Source organism: Protopterus annectens, chromosome 12.part0 (assembly GCF_019279795.1).
Source record: "Protopterus annectens isolate FY-2018-M chromosome 12.part0, PAN1.0, whole genome shotgun sequence".
Lineage (NCBI taxonomy): Eukaryota > Metazoa > Chordata > Ceratodontiformes > Protopteridae > Protopterus > Protopterus annectens.
Window position 1 is genome coordinate 189,875,257 of NC_056746.1, and position 23,060 is coordinate 189,898,316.

The 23,060-nt window shown below is 45.8% G+C and overlaps 1 protein-coding gene across 1 annotated transcript in view; it reads left to right on the top strand.

Annotated features, from left to right (window-relative positions):
* Positions 1–23,060, top strand: part of DCTN5 (dynactin subunit 5) — a 539,047-nt gene that overhangs the window by 41,443 nt on the left and 474,544 nt on the right. The window contains exon 2 of the mRNA XM_044089230.1: positions 6,314–6,382. Within this exon, the coding sequence (XP_043945165.1) occupies positions 6,314–6,382 (69 nt within the window). The remainder of the gene's footprint in view (positions 1–6,313; positions 6,383–23,060) is intronic.

Below are 23,060 nucleotides of genomic sequence, written 5' to 3' on the forward strand. Positions count from 1 at the left end.
AAGTAAGATAGGAAGAAATATTACAATGCAGAAATGTTCCATAATAACATTGTCCTGTATTCATTCTGCTATCTTTGCATTTAATAGATAATGTGATAGTGTTCAATCTCGCCGTTTGTTCTTACACATGGGTTCGGAACCGATCCTCGGCTCCGTGTCGGCCGCTTGCAAGCTCTGCATCGAGAAGAAGCTCGAGACAATCTAATACCCACAATCCCCCTTTGCCTTTACCTCAGATCTAGTTTGCCGCTGCTGCGTTCGCATCGCTGGGAGCTAGCTCGAGCATCTTGAGATAAGATATAACTTTATTTTTTGTTATATTTTAGAAAAAGTTGTTCTAAAAGTACCTTTAGGTATACTTAGTGTATGTGTGTGTGTGTAGGTAGAATTTCTCGGTACCGTTAAATTTATTTAACTGGTTAGAGTTTTTCGGGGCCTACTACCCCCTTCTTAAATTTGACAACCGGACTGACATATACATCGGATTTGACTTGTTTATATTGGATTTGTCTTTTATACTGGTCTTGACTTTTCTCTTTCCTGTAAAATGTCTGACAAAATTAAATCAGGCTTTAAACGTTGTCAGTGTGGCCAAAAAATGTCAGTTACTGACAACCATAGTTCCTGTGTCTACTGCCTTGGCCCTCTCCACTTACAAGAGGACTGTTCAATTTGTCACTCTTTTAGTGGGAGGGTCATGACAGATAGGCGCAGGAAACTCATGGACAGAGGGTTATTAAAACCTTCCTTTCAGGAGGCTCTGGATGCTTCAGACCAGGCATCCAAATCCTCGAAGGAATCGAAGACGTCGGAGCCCAAGTCATCGGCTCCGAGCTCTTCGAGTAAAGTTAGATCACCGGTTCCACAGACTTGGGCCGAGTGTTCAACTGGTGTCGGTTCCTGAGCCTCGAGTCTTGGAACCGGTGATGGAGCTCCCCCCTCGACTTTATTGAGGTCGGCTCCGTCTTCGGTTCCTTCGACCCGTTCTTCTTCTAAGCTCTCCGATGTCGATGTGGATCGTGTGGTGCAGAAGTTATTGGAGCATTCGGCCCTATCCAAACTTATTTCAGTTTCCACCCAGTTGGTGTCGAAACTTGAAGGCCTCCCATTGTCTCCATCCATTCCTCCTCCGAGACCTGTCCAGTCTTTGGAGCCGGAAGAGGTTGATCTTCTGATTGTGGAGCCCTTGGGTGCAGAACCGTCCTTTTCTCGGTCTGTTCCTCTCACCTCGACTCCGTCTGACCCGGTACGGTACCGGAGTCTCGGAGCCGACGATCTGTCCTTGGTTCTGGGGCCGAGAGTCGAAACGACGTTTCGGTTCCGACTCTTCCCCTCGGGGCCTCGGCGCGGATCGATTCGGCTCCGTCCTCGGGGTCGATGCCTTCGGTGCCTGTTTCGGGGATTCTTCCCATTTCTTCGGAACCGGGAGATTCTTCGACTCGGGACCCGGGGGCTTTCGATCTAATGAGGAAGGTGTTGTCTACCCAGACAACCACATCAGTAGAAGCAACCTCTCCTCCCCATAAAGGGCTGTTATCCTCCTCTGCACCCACGGCCACATCCAAGGGTCGAGCACCGGTGTCTCAGCCACCCCTGGAGGGTGCCCCCTCTTCCTCAGAGGCTTCTTCGGATGCTCCCCATGAAGAAGTCCCTAGGAAAAGATTGTGTAAGAGGAGACACTTGGATTCTCCACAAGAATCCTTGACATCCGATACTGACTTAGATGAGTCAGAAGGGTCCCCTAAGTCACCTTCAGAAGATGTCTCTTTTTCTGACATATTGGAGATCCTGAAACAGAGAGGTGACTGGCAGTCCCTCCCCCCTTCTGAGGATGAGTCAGTTTTGCTGAAGGCATTTGGTGCTCGCCCTTCCTCCTCCTGGGTCACTCCGCCCTTCGATGAATTAATGGAACTTATTGCTCGAAGGGCGTGGAGGCTCCTGACACAGTGGAACCAGTCCCTAGGAAACCCAATAAGTATATCACTGCACCCCAGGACAAGACTTACTTGACAAAAGGAGTTCCAGTGGACGCTATGGTGGTGGCAGCGGCCACGAAAAAAATGTCGGAATCTTCTTCATCTGTACATCCCCTAATAAAGATTCTAGGACGATGGACAGGTATGGGAAGCGCATTTTTAGTTCAGCGGCTTTTTCCATGCGATCCCTGAACTATTTGACCCACTTTACACGATTACAGAGGGATCTAGTCAAAGAGTTGGGAGATACCCTCCAGGGTACTACAGATGCTGCTGTCTCAGAGAAAGTGACAGCGCAACTTAATACCCTTACATCTATTGTGAACTCGTCCATGAGGCTGATCTCTTACGCAGCCGAAGGTTCGAGTAGGGCAGCAGCTTCAGCGATTGCTCTTCGCAGACAATCCTGGATGCGCTTATGTTCATTTGCGGAAGCCGTCAAGTCTTCCTTTACTAATGCCCCATTTGACGGTGCCACTCTTTTTGGCCCCAAAGTAAAGGAGACCCTTACCCGGTGTGAACAGGAGGGAAAGACTCTGTCTGCTGTCGGAGTCCGTTTTCCACCCCAACCAGACCGTACCCCAAAGGGCAACGTGGTGGAAAAATGTGGTTTCAAAACCCCAAGGATCTTTCCCAGGCACACAGGGTGATGCCCCTTCTAGAGGCAGAGGAGGGGGCAGAGGTGGAAGACGCCGCTCTGGCGGCAGAGGGGGTCCGCAGAATCAAGGTGACAGGGATACACTCCCTGGTAAACCTTTCCAGCACTCCTGAGAGGAGGCCCGACTGTCCTGCTCTGGAGGCAGTCGGGGGTCGCTTAGCTTTATACCCTCAGGCCTGGCAAAATATAACTCCAGACAAGTGGGTAAAAAGCGTGGTTACCAGAGGTTACAATATACCATTTCTATCCTATCCCATTCCAAAGAAAAGACTCCCAGATGTACCGCCCCATCTGCGAGAGCCAGCAGCTATAGAAATTTCAAAGCTGCTAGAAAGAGTCATCCAACCAGTCCCAGCGGACCAGAGAGGATTCGGGACTTACTCAAGGTTCTTTTTAGTTCCAAAGAAAACAGGGGACTTGGAGGCCCATTCTGGACTTAAGCGACCTCAATACCTTCGTCAAAAAAGAAAAGTTCTGAATGGTCACGCTTCAATCGATCCTTTCATTCTTATGGAAGGACGACTGGATGTGCTCAATAGATCTGAAGGATGCATACTACCACATCAAAATGGCCAGGGCATCCAGGGATCATTTGCGCTTCCGGCTGGGGGCCAGTCACTTTCAGTTTCGAGCCCTGCCCTTTGGTCTGACCTCAGCCCCCAGGGTCTTCACCAAATGCATGGCAGTGGTAGCGGCTCACTTGAGACGCCAAGGATTCCAGGTGTTTCCGTATCTGGACGACTGGCTCCTTTCTGCCACCACCCAGCGTCAACTAGTACAGGCCAGAGACTATACTCTTCAACTGTGTGTTCACCTAGGAATTTCCGTAAACTTCGGAAAATCCTTACTACAGCCATCACAGAGTATCTTATTCATAGGAGCGGAATTAAACACACATCAGTTAATTCTAAGACTTCCTCCAGAAAGGATACTTTCACTTCAGACTCACATACGTCTTCTTCTCTTGTCCAGGAAATCCCCAGCAAAACTGGTACTGAAGGTTTTGGGACTCATGTCAGCTTCTCTTATTGCAATACCCTTGGGAAGGCTGCACATGAGAGTCCTACAATGGCTACTGTTTGCACAATGGTCGCGCCAACAACTACCTCTAACACACGAGATTCTTATAACAACACATGCAAAACACACCTAAACTGGTGGCTTCAAACGTGCAACCTTTCCAAGGGGAGACCATTTGTGCTACCGCCTACAGTTACGGTGACCACGGACGCTTCCCTGATAGGGTGGGGGGGCATCTTTCAGGGACAGACAGTCCAAGGCGAATGGACCAATTTGGAGTACAATCTGCACATCAATGTTCTAGAGTTGAGGGCAGTGTTTCTAGCGTTGCAACACTTTGCTCCCCTTCTTCCTCTGGGAACTATTGCAGTTCAGACGGACAACATGTCGGTAGTCTGGTACATAAACAAGCAAGGGGGAACCAAGTCCTATCAGCTATGCAGAGAGGCCATGAGAATCTGGCAATGGGCGGAGTCCACGGGTCGCTTTCTAATAGCAACGCACATCCCGGGGTCATCCAACGTCATAGCCGACAGGCTGAGCAGAGCAATTCTGTTACCGCACGAGTGGTCCCTAAAACAGTCAGTTGCGAAAAAGATTTTTCGCACGTGGGGCCAGCCTTCCTGCGATCTGTTTGCGTCTCCAATGAACGCCAAATGCAGGAGCTACTTTGCCCTATTACCCCCTCCAGGGGAAGTCCCCAGGGATGCACTGATTCACGATTGGCCCCCGGGACTCCTGTACGCATTTCCTCCATTCCCCCTGATATCAAAGTTTCTCCAGAAAGCCAAAAACCTACACAGGACAATAATCCTCATTGCCCCATTCTGGCCTCGTCAAATTTGGTTTCCCTTCCTGATGACACACTGCATTCGGGGATCCTGGACCCAGAGCCAGATCTATTGACTCACTCGTCAGGGGCTCCCCATCCCGCGCTCTTGTCCCTCCATCTAGCAGCTTGGCTGCTCCAATTCCCAACTTAGCCAGGTCTGATCTTCTTTCGCCTGCAGTTCAGAGTATATTAGTGGCTTCTCATAAAGCTTCCACTACTAAAACATATTCTAGTAAATGGAAGCGATTTGTATTCTGGGCGAATACACAGCAATTGGATCCTTTTATAGCTCCTTTGAATAAAATATTAGAGTTTTTAACAGACTTGTTCCATCAGGGTGCTTCTCCTGCCACATTAAGAGTTCAGTTGGCTGCCATTTCTAATTTCCATGTGGAAGAATGTGGGCTCCTGTTATGGCCCACAGACTTTGTAAAGCCTTTTTAAAAGGGGCTTTTCATATTAGACCACCAATTAGATCTCCTACGTCACCTTGGAGTCTAAACTTATTGTTATCTAAATTAATGTTGCCCCCCTTTGAACCAGCCTCCTCTTGCCCATTGAAATTTTTGTCTTGGAAGACTCTCTTTTGGTAGCCATTACATCCGCTAGGCAGTATCTGAACTTCAAGCTCTCTCCATTAAGCACCCTTATTTGATCTTTCACTCTGACAGAGTTTCTCTTGAACTAATTCATCCTTCCTTCCTAAAGTTTGTTCTATTAATAATATTAATCAGTCCATTGAATTACCCACCTTCTTCAAGAATCACTCCAACAAAATGGAGTATTTGTTGCACAAATTAGATGTTCACAGACAGCTAAGGTTTTACTTGGATAGAACAAAAGATCACAGAAAAACTGATCAACTTTTTGTGGCCTTTGCTGATAACAGGAAAGGAGTAGCGGTTACCAAAAGAACTCTTTCTAAGTGGTTAACGGATTGTATAATCTATGTCTATGATTCTTCAAATCAAACTCTTTTGCACAAACCCAAAGGACATTCCACAAGGTCAGTGTCTACATCCCTGGCTCATGCAGCCCGCCTACCACTAGACACTATTTGTGCGGCTGCTACTTGGTCTAAGCCACATACATTCATTTCTCATTATAAGGTAGACAAGGTTTCTAGGGACAGGGCAACCTTTGGTTCCACTGTGCTCAAGAACGTCCTTCCGTGAGTTCCTCAGGAACAAGGAGCTAGGGACGCTACCCATGTGTAAGAACAAACGGCGAGATTGAACACTATCACATATAGAAGTTATGTCCTTACCATAACGTTCCATGTGGAGTGTTCATCTCGCCTTTGTTCTTACATTCCCACCCTCCCGCCCTTAGGAAGAACGTTCAGTTTTGGTGCCTGGCCTGGGGCATTCTGCTTCTGCATTGCAGTTGTTGTGTATATAGTTGACATGTATATATATGTGTATATGTGTGTATATATATATATATATATATATATATATATATATATATATAGACTCTTAGTTCTGTGCATATGTGATGTAAGCATGAGTGTGCTCTCTCTGGCTACTGGTTTGCTTGCAAACTAGATCTGAGGTAAAGGCAGAGGGGGATTGTGGGTATTAGATTGTCTCGAGCTTCTTCTCGATGCAGAGCTTGCAAGCGGCCGACACGGAGCCGAGGATCGGCTCCGAACCCATGTGTAAGAACAAAGGCGAGATGAACACTCCACATGGAACGTTATGGTAAGGACATAACTTCTATTTCTGAGCCCATGATTCTGAATTACATACAAATTTGGCTTTAGGTTCTACAGAAGTCTGAATTATGATTTCAGAATAATCACAAATCTTTTTTTGTCACTTTTAGGCCTCTGGTAATAAAGTAAGCAGACAATCGGTGCTATGCGGAAGTCAAAACATTGTTCTCAATGGTAAAGTAAGTATGTTGTTTTCCCCTATTTTGACTTGCTTAGTATTACTGAGCTGGAAAGAGTTTATTTTCTTGGTGAATGCTCATTGTTCAGGTTGGGTAAAACTGACTGGCACTGAGGAATGGTTTAGCCATTAGGATGCTTTGTTATGCAGCCTTTTCGTTTCTTTGGGCTGGAGACAAACTATTTGGGGTAGAAACAGTCTTTTAGTAATTGTTGTTCTGCCAATTGTAGTATAGATTGCAGTTTCCTAGATTAAGTATAGTCATCTTTGTCTTCTAGACTAAAGGCAAGTCTGTAATCAGCAGTTACTGTAGCAATATTACATCAGAGACCTTTTAAATGTGCGTAACAAATTTTGCAGTGCAAACACGCACAGATAAAATGTGTGTAAGTCAATCCTCTCTGGACACTGGAAACCTGTGGACTGATTTGGTTTCTGGAGGCCCCCCCCCCCCCTTGTGATTTCCTGATGGTAATGATAAGTTTGTTTCTTCTGGTTGTCAAATCTAGACAGTCAGGAGTAAGTTTCTTAGCCTAACTTTTATCCTTTTTTTCATTTTCTTATCCCATTCTCTTCACCTCTTATACCTTCCCCTATCCTGCCATTTTATTGATTTAAAAAAAAGGGAAAAAAAAGAGAAATTCTTATCTTGCCTGTTATCTTCCTAATTTAGTCTACTTTTATTCTGTTAGTGTTTTTCTGTCATAAGATACAGTTGTTTAGCTTACAGAAATGTAGAGCGGTAAGGCCTCTGATTTTAGAAAATGTAAGTAATGTGGACATAAATTTACAAGGTTTCCAAGACCCACACAAGCATTGCATCATGTGTCATGGAGTGGCATTATTACTGTGAGTGCAGATATGTAAAAATATTAGCACTAGAACTCTTTTGAACAGGAGGAGCAAATTTAGTTTTAAAGGTCTTGTTGAAAGGATGCGTAGAAGGAAAAGGAAAAAGTCAGCAAGAGAGACAGACCAGTCTATTCTGTTTTCTTTTTTTCTGGTGGAATCTGATACTTCCATTTTGGAGAAATTGTTTTTGCCTAAAGTTTCTAGAGTAACCACATTAGCTTCCCCTCAATGAGGTCCCTCTCTCCTGGCTATTCCCTCATACCCTACTATGTCTTCTCATCAGGATTCTGCAGGACCAGCTCATTTTGTTCTGAGGGGGAGAACTGGGAGCTTCTCCTCTGAGGAGTTGTCTCATTCCTTGCCTTCCCTTCCCATGTCAGCTGTATCTTTTCACTCCTTTAGGTCTTTCAAGAGCCCAATGCTGTTGATCTGGTATAGGGTAGGATGTTGACTGCTTTCATGAAGGTGCAGCTTTAGCTTGTTCTGTCAACTCCATCTATGTCAAGGAAGGCATGAAAAGAAATAACACCTCAGATAGAATAGCAGTGTAAAATCGTACCATAACCATAGATGTCCTTCTCTTCCATGTTTCAGTATTCATAACCTTTGGTTTAGCCTCTGAATAGCGACCTGAATATCCGGCCAGTATACAAAAGCTTTAGTCAACTGCAAGGTACACTGGACATGTGACGTTGACCATAAGGTGTGTGGGCCATAAAAGTGACTTCTGCATGTACCTTCCTCAGAACTGAATTCTCCAGTCCCAGGAAAGCTGCACAAGTCCTGAATCATCCAGCAAAGCCCCCCCCCCTTTTATTTCTCAGGGAGTAGGAGGGTGGGATAGAATACTGCAACATGGAAGAGAAGGACATCTATGGTTATGGTAAGATTTTACATAACTATATATTATGTCGTTCTAATCTCATGTTGCAGTGCTCATAACCTCTGGGTGAGTGCCATAGCTCAAAGGGTAGAAGAAGAGGGTGGTTTGGAACTATTTTCCAAAAATCCATGCAGGATTGTTCTAGCAAAACCTACTCTAGATCTGGAGATGTGGCCCAGTTTTGTAGTATTTGAAGGTATGGACAGATGACCAGATAGCTGCCTCTAGAATAAAGGCAGTGTCCAGCCCCTTGAAAAATGCTCCAGAGGAGGCCATGGCCCTAGTGGAATGGGCTTTTATGTTAAACTCCAGGTGTTTAGCATGGTAGGTATAACAAAAGGAGATGGCTTTGAAAATCCTGGTAGAAACAGTCTGCTTTGTCACAGCTTTTCCCAGAGCCCTTATGTGAAAGGAGACCAACAGTTGATCTGATCTCCGAAGGGATTTAGTCTTGTCTAGATGGAATCTTAGTTGCCTGTGTACATCAAGGGAATGTAGGACTATCTCACTGTCATTCTAGGGTTGTGGGAAAAAGGTGGGTAGGTGGATATGTTGGTTCAGGGACAAGTCATTGATCACCTTGGGCATAAAGGACGGGTTAGTCCATAGAGATACCTGTCCTTGTGGAAGATTAAAAAGGGTGGGGTGACCATGAGGGCCTGAGCTCTGATACTCTCCTGGCTGATGTCAAGGTCACCAAAAGCACAGTTTTCCGAGTGCGGTACTTTTATAGAGGTTGTACATGTTGGCCCAAATGGGGCAATGTTGAGCTTCTCTAACACACAGTTCAGATCCCAGGGCGGTGGAACTGGCCTCCTGTGGGGGGGGGGGGGCTGAGGTGTAGCACTCCTTTTAGGAATAACTTCACTTGAAGTCTAGAAGCAAGTGGAGGGTCAAGAGTCAGAGTCAGAAAGGCAGAAATAGCTGCAAGGTGGGCCTTAACAGAGGAATATGCCAACCCCACCTGCAACAATTCACACAGATAAGACAGCACCAAGGGGACCTCTTCTTGAAATGGATCTAGCTTTCTTTCTAGACAGCAAATGGAGACCTTTTTCCATTTTGACAGATAGGATCTCCTAGTATTTGGTTTCCTGGCCTCCTGCAGGACATTTGGCATTTCATCAGAGTAAAGGTGTCTGAAAGGAATCAAAACTTTTATCACCCACAGGGTTAGGTTCAGAGATTCCAAGTGGGGATGGACTATGGATCCCTCGTTCTGTGCAAATCCACTCTCTGAGGTAACTTGTGATTATTGTCCCCGGCTAAGTGGAGGAGGAGGAGGAATCGGTGCTGTCTTAGCCAAAAGGGAGTCACCAGCAAGATTTTTGGTTTGTCCTGCTGAATTTTCAGTAGGACTTGTTGTAAGGGTGGGAAGGGGGAGAATGCATGTAGAAGCATCACTTTCCATGAGCTAGAGAGGGCATCCGTCACCCTCACTAGGGGGCTGGGTGCCCTGGTACAAAACTGTTGAAGTTGCCTGTTCAGAGGGGAGGCACACAGGTCTATTTGTGGCATGCCCCACCTGTGGACTATATCCAGGAACACAACCATGTGTAGTATCCATTTGTAGGATTGTGACATGGACCTGCTCAAGAAGCCTGCTTGAGTGTTCTGAGGTGAGGGGATGTAGACTGCCTGCAGAATGGCTCCATGCTGGACTGCCAGTTCCCAGGCCTGGAGTGTAAGTCTGCATAGCAAGTATGATTTTGATTGCCCCCATTTTGCTCACATACCAAAGAACAGTAGTGTTATCTGTGAACAACTTCAGGGGTCCTTATTTTAGAAAACATTGGAAGGCCTTCAGTGTAAAGATGAGAGCCCTCATATCTCTGATGTTGTGCTCCCTCTTGAAGGGGCCTGTCCATGTGTCTTGCAACTTCAGACTGCCCATAGCAGCTCCCCACCTCAGATCTGAAGCATCCGTGTACATTTCCTGGACTAGAGTTAGGGGATTTTAATGGAAGTCCTGGGTTCAGAGAGACTTAATCACCCACCGGAGAATCTCCTTCTTAAGCATGGTAGGAAGGGAATGGTGTGGTCCAACGGGTGAGAGTGTTGGTCCCATGTAGACCTCGGGTACCACTGAAGTTTCCTTATGTGGAGTCTTGCCATTGGCAACATGGGGATTGTAGAAACCATATGCCGTAAGAGTCTGAGGTATTTTGTTGCTGTCATTGCAGTGGCGTGGATGACAGACAACAGGTATTCCTTCAGGCTTTCCACCTTTTGAGGTGGGAGAAATGACATCATAATGTCTGTCCTGATTCTGCACCCCAGGAAGACTTTGTCATGGGAGGAGTTTAAGCTGGATTTAGGGAAGTTGATGGTGAAACGCAGAGACTGCAGAACAGAAATGATTATCTGGAGATCTGGTTCTGTAGGGTACTGTAACAGTCTGTCTGGATCAGGAGGTTGCCAGATATGGGAAAATCTGTATCCATAGGGCCCTGCAATAGGCTACCACTGGAGCTAGACACTTGGGGAATACCCTTGAAGCAGTAGATAGTCCAGAGGGTAAAGCAAAGAATTGAAAATGCGAGGAAACCACAGAGAAGTGTAAACTCTTTCTGTATTTGGGTTGGATGGGGATATGCAGGTAGGCATCTGTGATGTCCAAGGTGGTCAAAAATGCCTGAGGGAGTAGCAGTGGAAATAGTGTCTGAAGAGTGAGCATGCGGAAGATGGGTAATTGAAGAAAAGGGTTGAGGTGTGAGAAATCCAGGATGGGTCTCCATGGGCCATCTTTGCTTGGGACCAGGAAAAGCCTGAATTAAAAACCCTTTCCCTTTTCTGACTCCGAGACTGGTTGGATGGTCCCTTGAGAGAGGAGGCTGTTCAAGACTGGTTGGAATAACAACAGCTGGTCCTTTGGTGGCTGTGGGATGTTTCTTAAGAGTGGAGGAATGGCCCAAGTCATGAAGTAACCTTTTTCTATGATTGACAGGTCCCACTTGTTTGAGGTAGTGCTTTTCCAGAAAGGGAGACAGTGAGAGAGTCTCTGGGAAAGGGGTATAAGATCTGGAGAGGGAGGAGGAGAAGGCAGGTAGTCACAGACTTACCTGCCTTGTCCTGAAATGAAGGTTTCTGGGTTGGTGTCTTGGCAGCCCTGGAAGGTGGCTGCTGTTTTATGGAACTCTTTTTGCCCCTAGCAGGAAGAGGAGGAGCAGAATGTTTTCTAATAAATTGGGTCTTAGTTGGGTAATTTCTGTGGAATTTAGGAATTGGTGACACAAACAAAAGTTTCAGATCCTGTAATTCTTTCCCCTTCTGTTGAATGGTTTTGAAAAGTCCCGCCACTTGGGCCCCAAACAAGGCATTATTGTCCAGGGGGTTATCTAGACGTTTAGCCATGATATTGTCAGGAAGGGGTTGGAGGCTCAATAGAGTGCCTTCTGAGCACTGAGGCAGAGGCTGCAGATCTGGCCGAGGCCTCTGCAACATCATAACTGCATTTGATTGAATGTCTTGTCACTTGTGAGGACAAGGAGATCAAGTTAGAGATTTGTGACTTTGTGCCAAATCAGGGAGGTCATCAAAGAGCTTTGTAGCCTGAGTCAAAAGGGCCAGAGAGTACTTGGACATATGTGTCTGGTAGTTGATGGCCCTAAATGCCAAAGTGGCAGAGGTATACACCTTCTTGCCAATTCTCACTATATTTTGCTGTCCTTATCAGAAGGAAGGACAGAGATAGAGGGAAGCAGTCTGGAGGGTTTGTCTACAGAGACGAAATGGTAGCAGGATCTGTAGCGGAGCATTTTATTAGAAATTTTGCCCCTTCTGGCATCTTATAAAATCTGTCAGGCCTTCTCGGAGCAATGTGTTTGGGATTCAGTATTTTTAGATGCTGCAGAGAAGGTATCTAAGAAGCCTGATAGGACTGGTGGAATGGCAGAAGGTGAAGGGGTATCCATTTGCAGATGTTTATAATACCTCTTTTGGACTTCAGGCATTTGTATGGACTCCTGTTTGAAAAACGTTCTCGTCCGAGAGACGTTTCTCCAAAGGTAAGGTCCTCCTGAGGGGAATCCCTTTCAGCAGAGTCCTCCTCCTCTGTGATGGTATATCACAGACTGCATGGCATTTGTGAAGTATAAGACAGAGAATCCCCAGAGGAAGAATCTGAGGAGTCTTTAGCCTCTTTTGGAAGAGGTTCTACAGTCTGGGGCCTAGGGCTGATAACAGGAGGAGCAGCCAGAGGAGAAGCAGCTATAGAAGGCCAAAGTGCCATAAAGGCATTAAACAAACACTGAGAGAAAGCTTGCCAATCGGGCACATGTTGAGTTTTCTGTTTCTTCTTTAAAGAAGAGAGAGACCTAGAGGGAGTAGGTCCTAAGAAGGGCCTAGGTTCAGAAGCCTCACTAGCACTGAAGAACTGGTCTGGACGTCTGCTGTGAGCCAAGGTTCCCCCTCATCGTTGGCACCTGATGTCTGCATTACCTCAGCGGACTTGCTTTCAGGCCTTGGTTTTGCAGTCTCTGGAACAGTACCCGGTATACCAGAGTCAGCTAGTTCTGTACATTCCCCCAGGCGTACCAAAGCCACAGAGGGAATGTCTGGTGGAAGAGGTGCAGCAGTAGCCTCAGGCTTGGTAACTTTGTTCTTCTTTTTCGGTGGCTGAATGGTATGGCTGGACAGAGCTTCCATCGTAAGAGCAAGACGTGTGAGTTATTGGTTCTCTAGATAGATATTAAGGGTGTGCAGATGGCTGTGAAGAGTCTTTGGGACAAAAGCTTGAGAAATCGCGCAGGTCTTACGGTCTTGGTTGATCCCTAGGCAGAATAGACACAGGTCATGGGCATCCTTATGAGGGATCTGATGTCCACACCTACACTTTCCTTTTCTGAATGACAGGAACCTGGGCAGGCGTGCAGTGACCAAGAAAAAAGAAGAAAAAGGCCCCAATGGGGTACTAAACTTTAAGTCACAGAATCTGATGATAGAGACAGCAGGAAGAGTTGATGTTCGACTGGTGGCAGAGAAGTTCTGAGGAAGGTATGTGTAGACGTCCCTTTTATGGCCCATGCACTCCACGGTCAATGTCAGACTTCCCACGTGCATTGCAGTGACTAAAGCTTTTGTATACTGACCGGACGTTCGGGTCACTAGGTGGGTCTTAACCCAGGCTATGAATACTGCAACATGAGAATAGAAGGACATCATTGCTGTTCCGACCCAGTGTCAAGTTTCAGCACCAGTAGTAGCTGGTGGAGGCGTCTGTTTTATCAATGCCAACATCCACTAGGCCTGTTAGGGTGAATATTGAGAGTTGCTTGGCATTGACTCATGTACCACATTTTTTAAGGTTGCTGATGGCACTGTGTGTATTCAACCCCACTGTACCAAAGGTCACCTTAGTGGCGCTAACACCCAAGTCATAGCCCCCCCCCCCCCATGCTGTGGATCTTCAAGGATAGACCCATTGAAGTAGAAGCCAGTTTTTGGGATTTCATAGTTGTCAGCAGCAACCAAAAAGGAGGTCCCAGGGATGCTGAAGCCATCCTTCCTCACAGTAAAGAGTTCCTGATGGTGGATAAGCTATGGGAAGCATGTATACATGTCAAGAACATTTTCTTTTGGACAATGAACTACTTGACGCAGATGGTAAGGTTTCAGAGGGATGTACAGATAAAACCATGGAGTCTCTGTAGCAACTGCCCCATAATGATCTTCCAAAGCAGTTAGATCCAGATGGCACAATCATCTCATCACTTTGCTGTGTGTGCACCTATTGCCTAACACAGTGAATTGAACATCTAGATCAGCAGGCTCAGGCATTGCAAAGCAGTGCAAAGCCTGACTTCATCTTACATGACTTGTGGCGAACTTTAAGGTGGCCTTTATCAGCGTCCCCATTGGATAAGCTTTTTTTTTTTTATGACAGAAGCTCAAAGATGAGTTGCTACAGTATGAGCAAGAGGGTAAAATGCTTATAGATGTTTGGGTTAAATGCTCAGTTCCCCAATGATTGTTCTGAAGAAATCAAGAGGGAGCCAAGAATATCGGATTTTGTAAATCCCAACAGCTCCCACACCAAATACAATTTTGTAGAGATTCCCATGGTAAAGGGATTTTTTGTTGTGGGCTGCATCAACAAGGGTTCTGTGGGTCCTAGCAGTATGAGCTTTGAAACTTTGCCATACTTACCTACTCTCTGGAGGCAGTTAGGGGATGTCTTTTCTTGCATCCCCTTGTGTGGCTGGCCATCACACAAGATAGCCGGATCAGGGAAATTATATCCAGAGGGACCTCTATACCATTTTTAAAACTGGACTTTGTTGCATACTTTGAAGCCATACAAACATCCTCCCATTGTTCTTTTTCTTTTTCAGCCTTACTTCCCAAGTTACAATCCATTTCATACACCTGTCTTTGATTCTTATAGTTAATATGCAGTATTTTATATGCCTTACTAATTAACCATTTTCTTAACTGCAGCATCTGTTCTACACTCAGCTAAAAACTCTACCAGAGCTGTTTTTCAGTCTATCATTTTGAGTCTTCTTTTCATTTCAAAAGGAAGAGATTTTTCTCCTGTTTTAAATTTTATGAACCTCAGGGACAGGATATGGACTTAGGCTACATGTCTCAAATTCCTTCTTCAAATATTGCATTATTTAACTTTGAGGAGAGCTTTTCATTAGATTCCCCATCTGAAGGCTATTCTTTCTGATACTAATGTCAGAATGGAGGAGTTATTTTGATATAAACAAAAAGAAATTCCAGCCTCCCAACAAGGCTGTCATATTTCCTCATAAGATTTTCCTCAAATTTCCTCAACTTGCTATTTCTCCTGTTTGCCAGCCTTGGAAATGCTTTCCTTGATGTCAGCAGTTTGCCTGGTGGTCAATTTTCTGCCCCAATAAAGTCAGGAAAATGATAAAATATTGCCTAGACTCTTAACTTTCTTATTAAACCCTTGATCAGACCATACAGTGACTATCTTGACCAAACCATCTTCCACCCGACTCCTTATGGCACCTCACCATATTCCTTTTGACATATGGGAAAATATTTCATAGGTTTGGAAAGAACATTTTTCCTTCTTTCTTAGCTTTCAGAATAGTGAACTGTCAGGCTTGCATGCTTACATTTCCACTGGCTTCCTTTGGCAATATTAAGAAAGTTAATTGCTGACTTAACCTTCTTCAGAAACTATACATCTCTAAATTCTTTATTGTTTGTGTATCAGATAAGCAGAACTCACTTTTAACTTTCCCATGACACTGCTGATGTGTGTTTAGAATTTTTTCATGAGATGTCAATGTTGAGCTCCTTTATGGTCCCCTGGATAAGAGGTATTGCTCAATCCTACCTCCGAAGACCCCTGTAAAGTTATGAAATAAAGGGAAAGTTTAATTTGGAGAGGGTCCCTGTTTGTTCAACCCTCTATTTCAAACAAAAACCTTCCTTCCAGTTCACATGGTCAAATACATTCAGACATTTTAATTAACTATTTATTTCCTATGAAGATGAGAAAAAAGAGATGCTCTGTATTAAATCATACAATTTCTAAATGATTCTCCCATGCTATTGCCTGTAGTTCTCACCATAATGACAGATGTCCATGTAGGTCTTTGGCTGCTACTTTGGCTATTTTGGAAATGGGTGGACACTAGAAGCAACAATTTTATCATCTCTGTACACATTTACCATGCAGTAAAGACCATATTCTTTCTGCAGGTCCAGAGCAGGCTTTGTTAGGACTATTCTCCAGTGGCTCCTGGACACTTATACGTTTTCCTCCTCCCTTTCTTTCTTTCTTAGATTGTTTATTTGTCCCATATAGCTTGGGCTACTGCAACAGGGATCTATTTGAATACCAGCTGTTATAGTAAGTTTGCTTACACAACTGTACTTTCCCAGATAGCAGTAGATATTTGAATAGGTCACCATTGTGGTAAGAACATCCCTCCTATTCCCCCTGCTTTTTGTGTTTCTTTCCAGGGTGTGGATATTTCTTGTTGCCCCTAGCACAAGCCTGTTTGGCAGGGCTCTAGCTTTCCATTCTTCTGAGGCAGGAAAGCTCTGAAGTTTTTCTCCCTAACCACAACATTTACACTTTTCTTCTCAAGCTGCATAGTGGCTAGGGTGTGTGGAAGGTGCCATAAAGCTTTGGAAGCTGGATGGATGGTTCGTTCTTTGGCAAGACATCCCATATACGCTAGGGTACTGCAAAAGAGATCTAATCCAACTTCTACTGTTATGGTAAGTTCACTTTCGCAGCTGAACTTTCCCACAAATTCCATTTTATTTCTATGTAACGTGCTCCTTTCCTTTTCTAAAAATATCTCCAGTTATTTTATCTTCTTTACAATATTCAGTACTTAAGTTAAAATTGCTTTAGATTTTGATTTCCATTTTTAGTAATCACTTTATTGGCATCCAATAACACTACACTAGGTATGACCTAACTATGTGTAGTCAATTCAAATCCCATGCCACAGCTCGAGTAATTCTGTTATTTACAGCTATTTGCTCCCTAACATTTTTGACAAAGGATTCTTTATAGTAAAAGTTTGTAAAATATGCCAATTTGTTACACTCCTGAAAAATATGTTCCAATTACCTCTCTCTACCTTCACTTCTCCAGCATTTGATATCTACTTCAGCAAAATTATTTGAAGTCTACTCAGGGAGTAAAAATACATATGCAAATGCTTCCAAGCACAAATCCTAAACTTTTTTGTGTACTTGGGAGTCACATGGATGTCCTCTTATTGTTCTTTTGTAAACTGCCATTTCAGTCTTTTCCCAGTCATTTCTAGCAACATCTGATTGATTCTTATAGGTATCATACTTTAAAAAGGAACAATAGTACGACATGTAAAATAAAGAGTAGCTTCTGATGTTAAGTTGTCTATCTCGCCTTCATTCTTGCTGGATGGGTTCGGAGCCGACCTCGGCTCCGACTCGGCCACTCTAAAGCTCGAGAGTTGGTTCCACCGGCTCGAGGCTCCCCTTATATCCCACAATGCTAGGTGAGAGTTACCTCAGATCTCGTTTGCCGCTACAGCTTCGAGGTTGGTCATTCTACCGGTTCCTGGTAAGTTTTAGCTTTTTCTATAAAAAGTTACTCTTTTTACCCCTTTTTTAGTTTAATTATTCTTAAATTAGTGTAGTTCATTGAACTTTATCCCCGAACCTAATTTTTCCCGTTTCTTGTTAAAAGAACTTTTAGTTCTTCCCTTGGGCCTTAGGCCTTCCCTTCCCTAGGGAGTGTTTGTGTAGTGTACTTTATTTTTTAGTATTTTTTTACTAAAGTTTGTTATTCTGACAGGGTATAACTGGTGTGTTTGAGTGTGTGTTTGTGTTCACCAGTTAGGCTATGTCTAAAGAAGCAAAGGTCTCCGGATTCAAGAAGTGTGATGCGTGCTGTCAGAAAATGTCTCTGACAGACGCTCACACTTCTTGTGTCTATTGTCTGGGGCCTTTGCACCTGCAGGACTCCTGTGCTGTCTGCCATGGCTTCAGCCCCAGGGTCCTGCAGGAAAGAAAAAACAAGCTCATATTGAGAGGCTTGTTGAAGCCTGAGGATTCCCTGTCTTGTCTCAACAGGGAAGCCCTCCAAGGCATCGAGGTCTTCGGCTCCGGCTTCTGAGCCGAGACCTCAGGTTGTTCAACCTTTGCCTTTATCGGCTCCGGCTGGAGCCGATAAGACTCAGTCCACAGTTTCTGTGGCTTCCTCGGCTCCGGCCGGGGCCCGGGGTATCGAGGTACCCGTGTCGGCTCCGACAAGACCTTGGGAGCCGACAACCAGAAAGAGGTCTAGGTCACCTTCTCTTGGCTCCGTTCATTCGGCTCCAGGATCTCCCCTGCTGTCTGAACGGAGCCAAAGGTCTCATTCCTCTAGGTCATCGAGGTTGTCCGATCATGACCTTCAGAGGGTGGTGAGTCGACTACTCAAGTCTGAGGCACTAGCCCAGATGCTTCAGAGCCCGACTCATCAGTCGGTGCCTATCCCGGTCCATCAACTCCTTCCTCCTTCGACTCTCTTGAGCTCGGAGCCGGGTCGTGTCGGAACCGAGACTGTGGTCACCTCGAGCCAAGACAATTGTCTTCGGCTCCGCTGGCTCCGTTTTCTTCCATGGAGGAATCTCGGCGCCGGACTTCCTCGTCGGCTCCGAGGGGTGAGTGGCATCGGACCCTTGTCCAACCCCCTCTCCTCTCGGTGCTTGGCGCTGGTGAGTTCGGCTCCGACATCGGCCTCGAGCCATCACTGTCGGTGCCGAGGGGTCCTTAGCTCCTCGGGCGGGGACCTCTGGCTCTGCCTGACAGGGGTGCTTCGAGGTCATGCGGAGTGTGTTAGAGCCTGGCTCTACTCCACAGTCGGCTCCGTCAGCCCCTCCCTCTATGCTGCCTCAGGGTAAGTCGACTCACTCCCTCATCCCGGACCGCAGAGAGCCAACTCCTCAAGAGCTCCCTTGGGGATTTCATCCTCTTCGAGGCCTCTCCTGATTTGGCAGAAGAGCCCCTCGGAAGAGGAAGTGCAAGAGGAAGCACATTGACTCACCTGAGTCTATCACGCCGACACAGATCTGGATGATTCTGAGGGTTCCCCGTTCCCCTTCTGAAGATGTCTCATTTGCAGACATTCTGGAGATTCTTAAACAGAGGGGAAATTGGCCAGCCCTCAACCCTTCGGAGGACGAATCTGTGTATCTTGAGGCGTTTGGCTCTCGTCCTTCCACCTCCTGGGTGTCCCCCTTGACCCCCTCATGCAGGTGGTTGCTAAAAGGCATGGACGGCTCCTGATTCAGTGGACCCCACTCCCAGGAGACCCTCCAAATTCATCACAGCTCCATCAGACAAGGAATTTTTATCAAAAGGAGTCTCTGTGGATGCTATGGTGGTAGCTGCCGCCACAAAGAAGGAACTGGCTGATCCTTCAGTGCCTGTCCATCCACCTAACAAGGAATCTAGGTCCATGGATAGGTACAGGAAGCGGATGTTCTCCTCAGCGACATTTACTATGCGTTCGCTGAATTACCTGTGCCATTTCACTCGTCTTCAAAGGGACTTGATCAAAGAAGCGAGTGAAATGCTGAAGGACCCTACAGCTGCGGGTTTCCAAGAGAAAATGAACACGCAGCTGGCTATCCTTAATTCTATTTCCAACTCCTCCATGCGCCTCCTCTCTTATGCGGCCAATGGAGCGAGCAGAGCCGCAGGAACAGGGGTAGCCTTACGTAGGCACGCCTGGATGCGGCTATGCAATTTTGCGGAACCTTTCAAGACGTCTTTCACGAACTCCCCTTTTGATGGATCATCTCTTTTTGGTCCACAAGTGAAAGAAACCCTGACTAGGTGCGAGACTGATGGCAAGACCCTTTCTGCCGTCGGAGTCTGTTTTTCTTCTCCTTCTAGGCCTTACCCCAAAGGCCAGAAGGGGGGAAAGATGTGGTTCCATAAACAATCTCAAGGGACTTCGCCTGACGCACAGAGTCGGTTCCCCGCCAGAGGCAGAGGGGGGAACAACAATGGTAGACGCCCCTAGAGGCAGAGGGTCCGCAGACCCAGGGCAATCGAGAAGCGTCCTCCGATAAGCCCTTCCAGCATCCCTGAGGTGTTGCCCGACTGCCCATCTTCGGAGGCAGTCGGGGGAAGATTGTCACTGTACCCAGAAGCCTGGCTATCCTTGACACAAGACAAATGGGTACAGTCCATCATTTCCGAAGGTTATTCTATTCCCTTTCTTCGTTTTCCAAGTCAGTCAAAAAAATCCCTTCCAGATGTTCCACCCGCTCAAAGGGATATAGCAGCTTTAGAAATTTCAAAACTGCTTGCAAAAAGAGCTATTCAGCCAGTGCCAGCAGACCAACTAGGATCCGGAATCTACTCAAGGTTCTTTTTAGTTCCAAAGAAAATGGGACTGGAGACCAATTTTGGATCTCAGTATCTTGAACAGATCGGTCAAGAAAACAAGATTTCGGATGGTCACGCTGCAATCCATTCTTCCCCTATTGGGAAAAGGAAACTGGATGTGCTCTATAGACCTTCAGGACGCGTACTATCACATAAAAATGAACAGGCGCTCCAGAAGATTCCTCCGCTTCAGGCTAGGAACCAGTCATTTTCAATTCAGGGCCCTGCCCTTTGGTCTCACCACTGCCCCCCGGGTGTTTACCAAATGCATGGCAGTGGTAGCTTCTCACCTGAGACGACAAGGATTCCAGGTGTTTCCATATTTGGATGACTGGCTCCTCACAGCTCCCACCAAGCATCTCCTTCTGATGGCCAGAGATTACACTTTTCGTCTGTCAAAACTGGGTATCTCAATAAATTGCGAAAAGTCTGTTTTGTCGCCTTGTCGTACTATTACCTACATAGGCGCAAATTTAGATACTGTAAACATGTCTGCAACACTAACGAACCAAAGGATATCAGACATTCAAAATTGGTATCACTACTTCTCAACAACAACAGAGCCAAAGCCAAGTTAGTTCTAAAGGTGTTGGGAATCATGGCAGCGCCATACCCCTCCTTCCATTGGCCAGATACCACATGCGGATCCTTCAGTGGATGCTCTTTTCTCAATGGTCATACCAGGAACTTCCAATGTCTCACACCATTATGATCACGCAAGCGTGCAAAAGCATCTCATGTGGTGGATGTCTTCCCACAGCTCCTGTTGGGGAGACCATTTGTTCCACCTCCTCCGGTTGCTACTCTGACAACGGATGCCTCCCTGATCGGGTGGGGGCATTATCAGGGCAGGACAGTCCAGGGCACATGGCAACCAAACGAATGCCACTTGCACATAAATGTTCTGGAGATGAGAGCGGTGCTTTTAGCGTTGCAAGCCCTTCAACACTCTCTTCCCTTGGGAACGATTGCAATCCAGACAGACAATATGTCTGTAGTGTGGTACATCAACAAACAAGGCGGAACCAGATCATACCCCTGTGTCGAGAAGCACTCAGACTGTGGCAGTGGGCGATTTCTTCTCAGCGTTTTCTGATAGCAACGCACATCCAGGGAAGTCCAATCACATTGCGGACAAGTTGAGCAGAGCTATTCTCATGCCTCACGAGTGGTCTCTGAAAGACTCTGTAGTGAGAGAGATTTTTCTCAAGTGGGGTCAGCCTTGCTGCGATCTTTTTGCTACTCCCCAAAACAGCAAGTGCAGAGAATACTTCACTCTATTCCCTTTACCAGGCCAACCCAGCAGGGACGTGCTAGTCCAAGTTTGGCCCGGGACTTCTGTATGCATTTCCTCCTTTCCCACTGATCTCTCAAGTAATACAGAAAGCTATCGCTCAGAAGGCCTCATTGATCCTCATTGCTCCTTACTGGCCTCGACAAGTGTGGTTCCCCTTTCTGCATCGATTTCTTTTGAGCGACCGTGGAATCTGGACCTAGTTCCAGATCTTTTGATCCATCAGTCGGGTCAGTTTCATCGCTCCCTCCCCTCTCTGAACCTCACTGCTTGGTTCCTCCACTTCCAACCGTAGCCAGGCTTCCTCAATTATCTCACTCTGTTAGAGATATTTTGATAGCTTCCCATAAATCTTCCACTCGAAGATTTATTTGAGTAAGTGGAAACGCTTTTCATATTGGGCACAAGGAAAGGACATAGATCCTTTCACCGCTTCCATCCAACTAGTCCTTGATTTTCTTGCTGAACTCTTCCATGCAGGTTCATCTCCATCTACTCTTAAGGTTCAATTGGCAGCTATTTCTAATTTCCATGTGGGTATTTCTGAATCCGCTAATGTCCCACAAACTCTGCAAAGCCTTTTGAAAGGAGTTTTTCTTCTCAGACCTCCTGTAAGAAATCCTCCTTCTCCTTGGGACCTAAATTTAGTTCTTGCTTCTTTGATTCTTTCCCCTTTCGAACCTGCAGCTTCATGTTCCTTAAAGTTATTATCTTGGAAAACTCTCTTTCTGGTGGCTATCACATCAGCTAGAAGAATTTCAGAACTTCAAGCACTCAGTTGTCGTTCTCCTTACCTTGTGTTCCATAAGGACAGAGTTTCCTTACGAACTAACCCATCCTTTTTGCCTAAGGTGGTTTCAACATCAAATCTAAACCAGTGCATTGACCTCCCTGTCTTTTTCCCGGAGTATTCAAATAGATCTGAACAAAAATTACACTGTCTGGATGTTCATCGTCAATTAAGATACTACTTGGACAGGACGAAACAATTCAGAAAATCTGATCAGCTGTTTGTCTCCTATGCGGAAAGCAGAAAGGGACTTCCAGTCTCTAAGGTATCTTTATCCAGATGGCTAACATCTCTGATTACCCTTGTTTATGAGATTAGACACCAGAAACTGCCTAATAAACCAAAAGCACATTCCACCAGAGCTTTGCCTACTACTCTAGCCTTCAAGACAGACTGCCTATTGACACCATTTGTGCAGCGGCTACTTGGGCTACTCCTCACACTTTTATTTCCCATTATAAGTTGGATTTAGCTTCTAGGCATAGAGCTAATTTTGGTTCCACTGTTCTCAGGAGTCTGTTCCGTTAGGCCACCCGGGACAAGGTGCTAGGGACGCGGTCCCATCCAGCAAGAATGAAGGCGAGATAGACAACTTAACATATAGAAGTTATGTTCTTACCATAACGTTCCATGTTAGTTGTCTTCTTCGCCTTCTTCTTGCCCCACCCTCCTTCCCCCTGGCCTGGACAGACCTAGAGGAGTTGTGATCGTGACCTCTCTTTCTACCACCTCTTTCTTAGCTATATGCTATTATGCATATTTCTTGTTTCAGGATGTAGGTCACCCTTCTTCTCCCTGTTGTTAGAGGTGGACTCTGTTTATAGTTATTCTGTTATATACTGTTACTATCATAAGCTGGGGTTAGCTTACAAACGAGATCTGAGGTAACTCTCGCCTAGCATTGTGGGATATAAGGGGAGCCTCGAGCCGGTGGAACCAACTCTCGAGCTTTAGAGTGGCCGAGTCGGAGCCGAGGTCGGCTCCGAACCCATCCA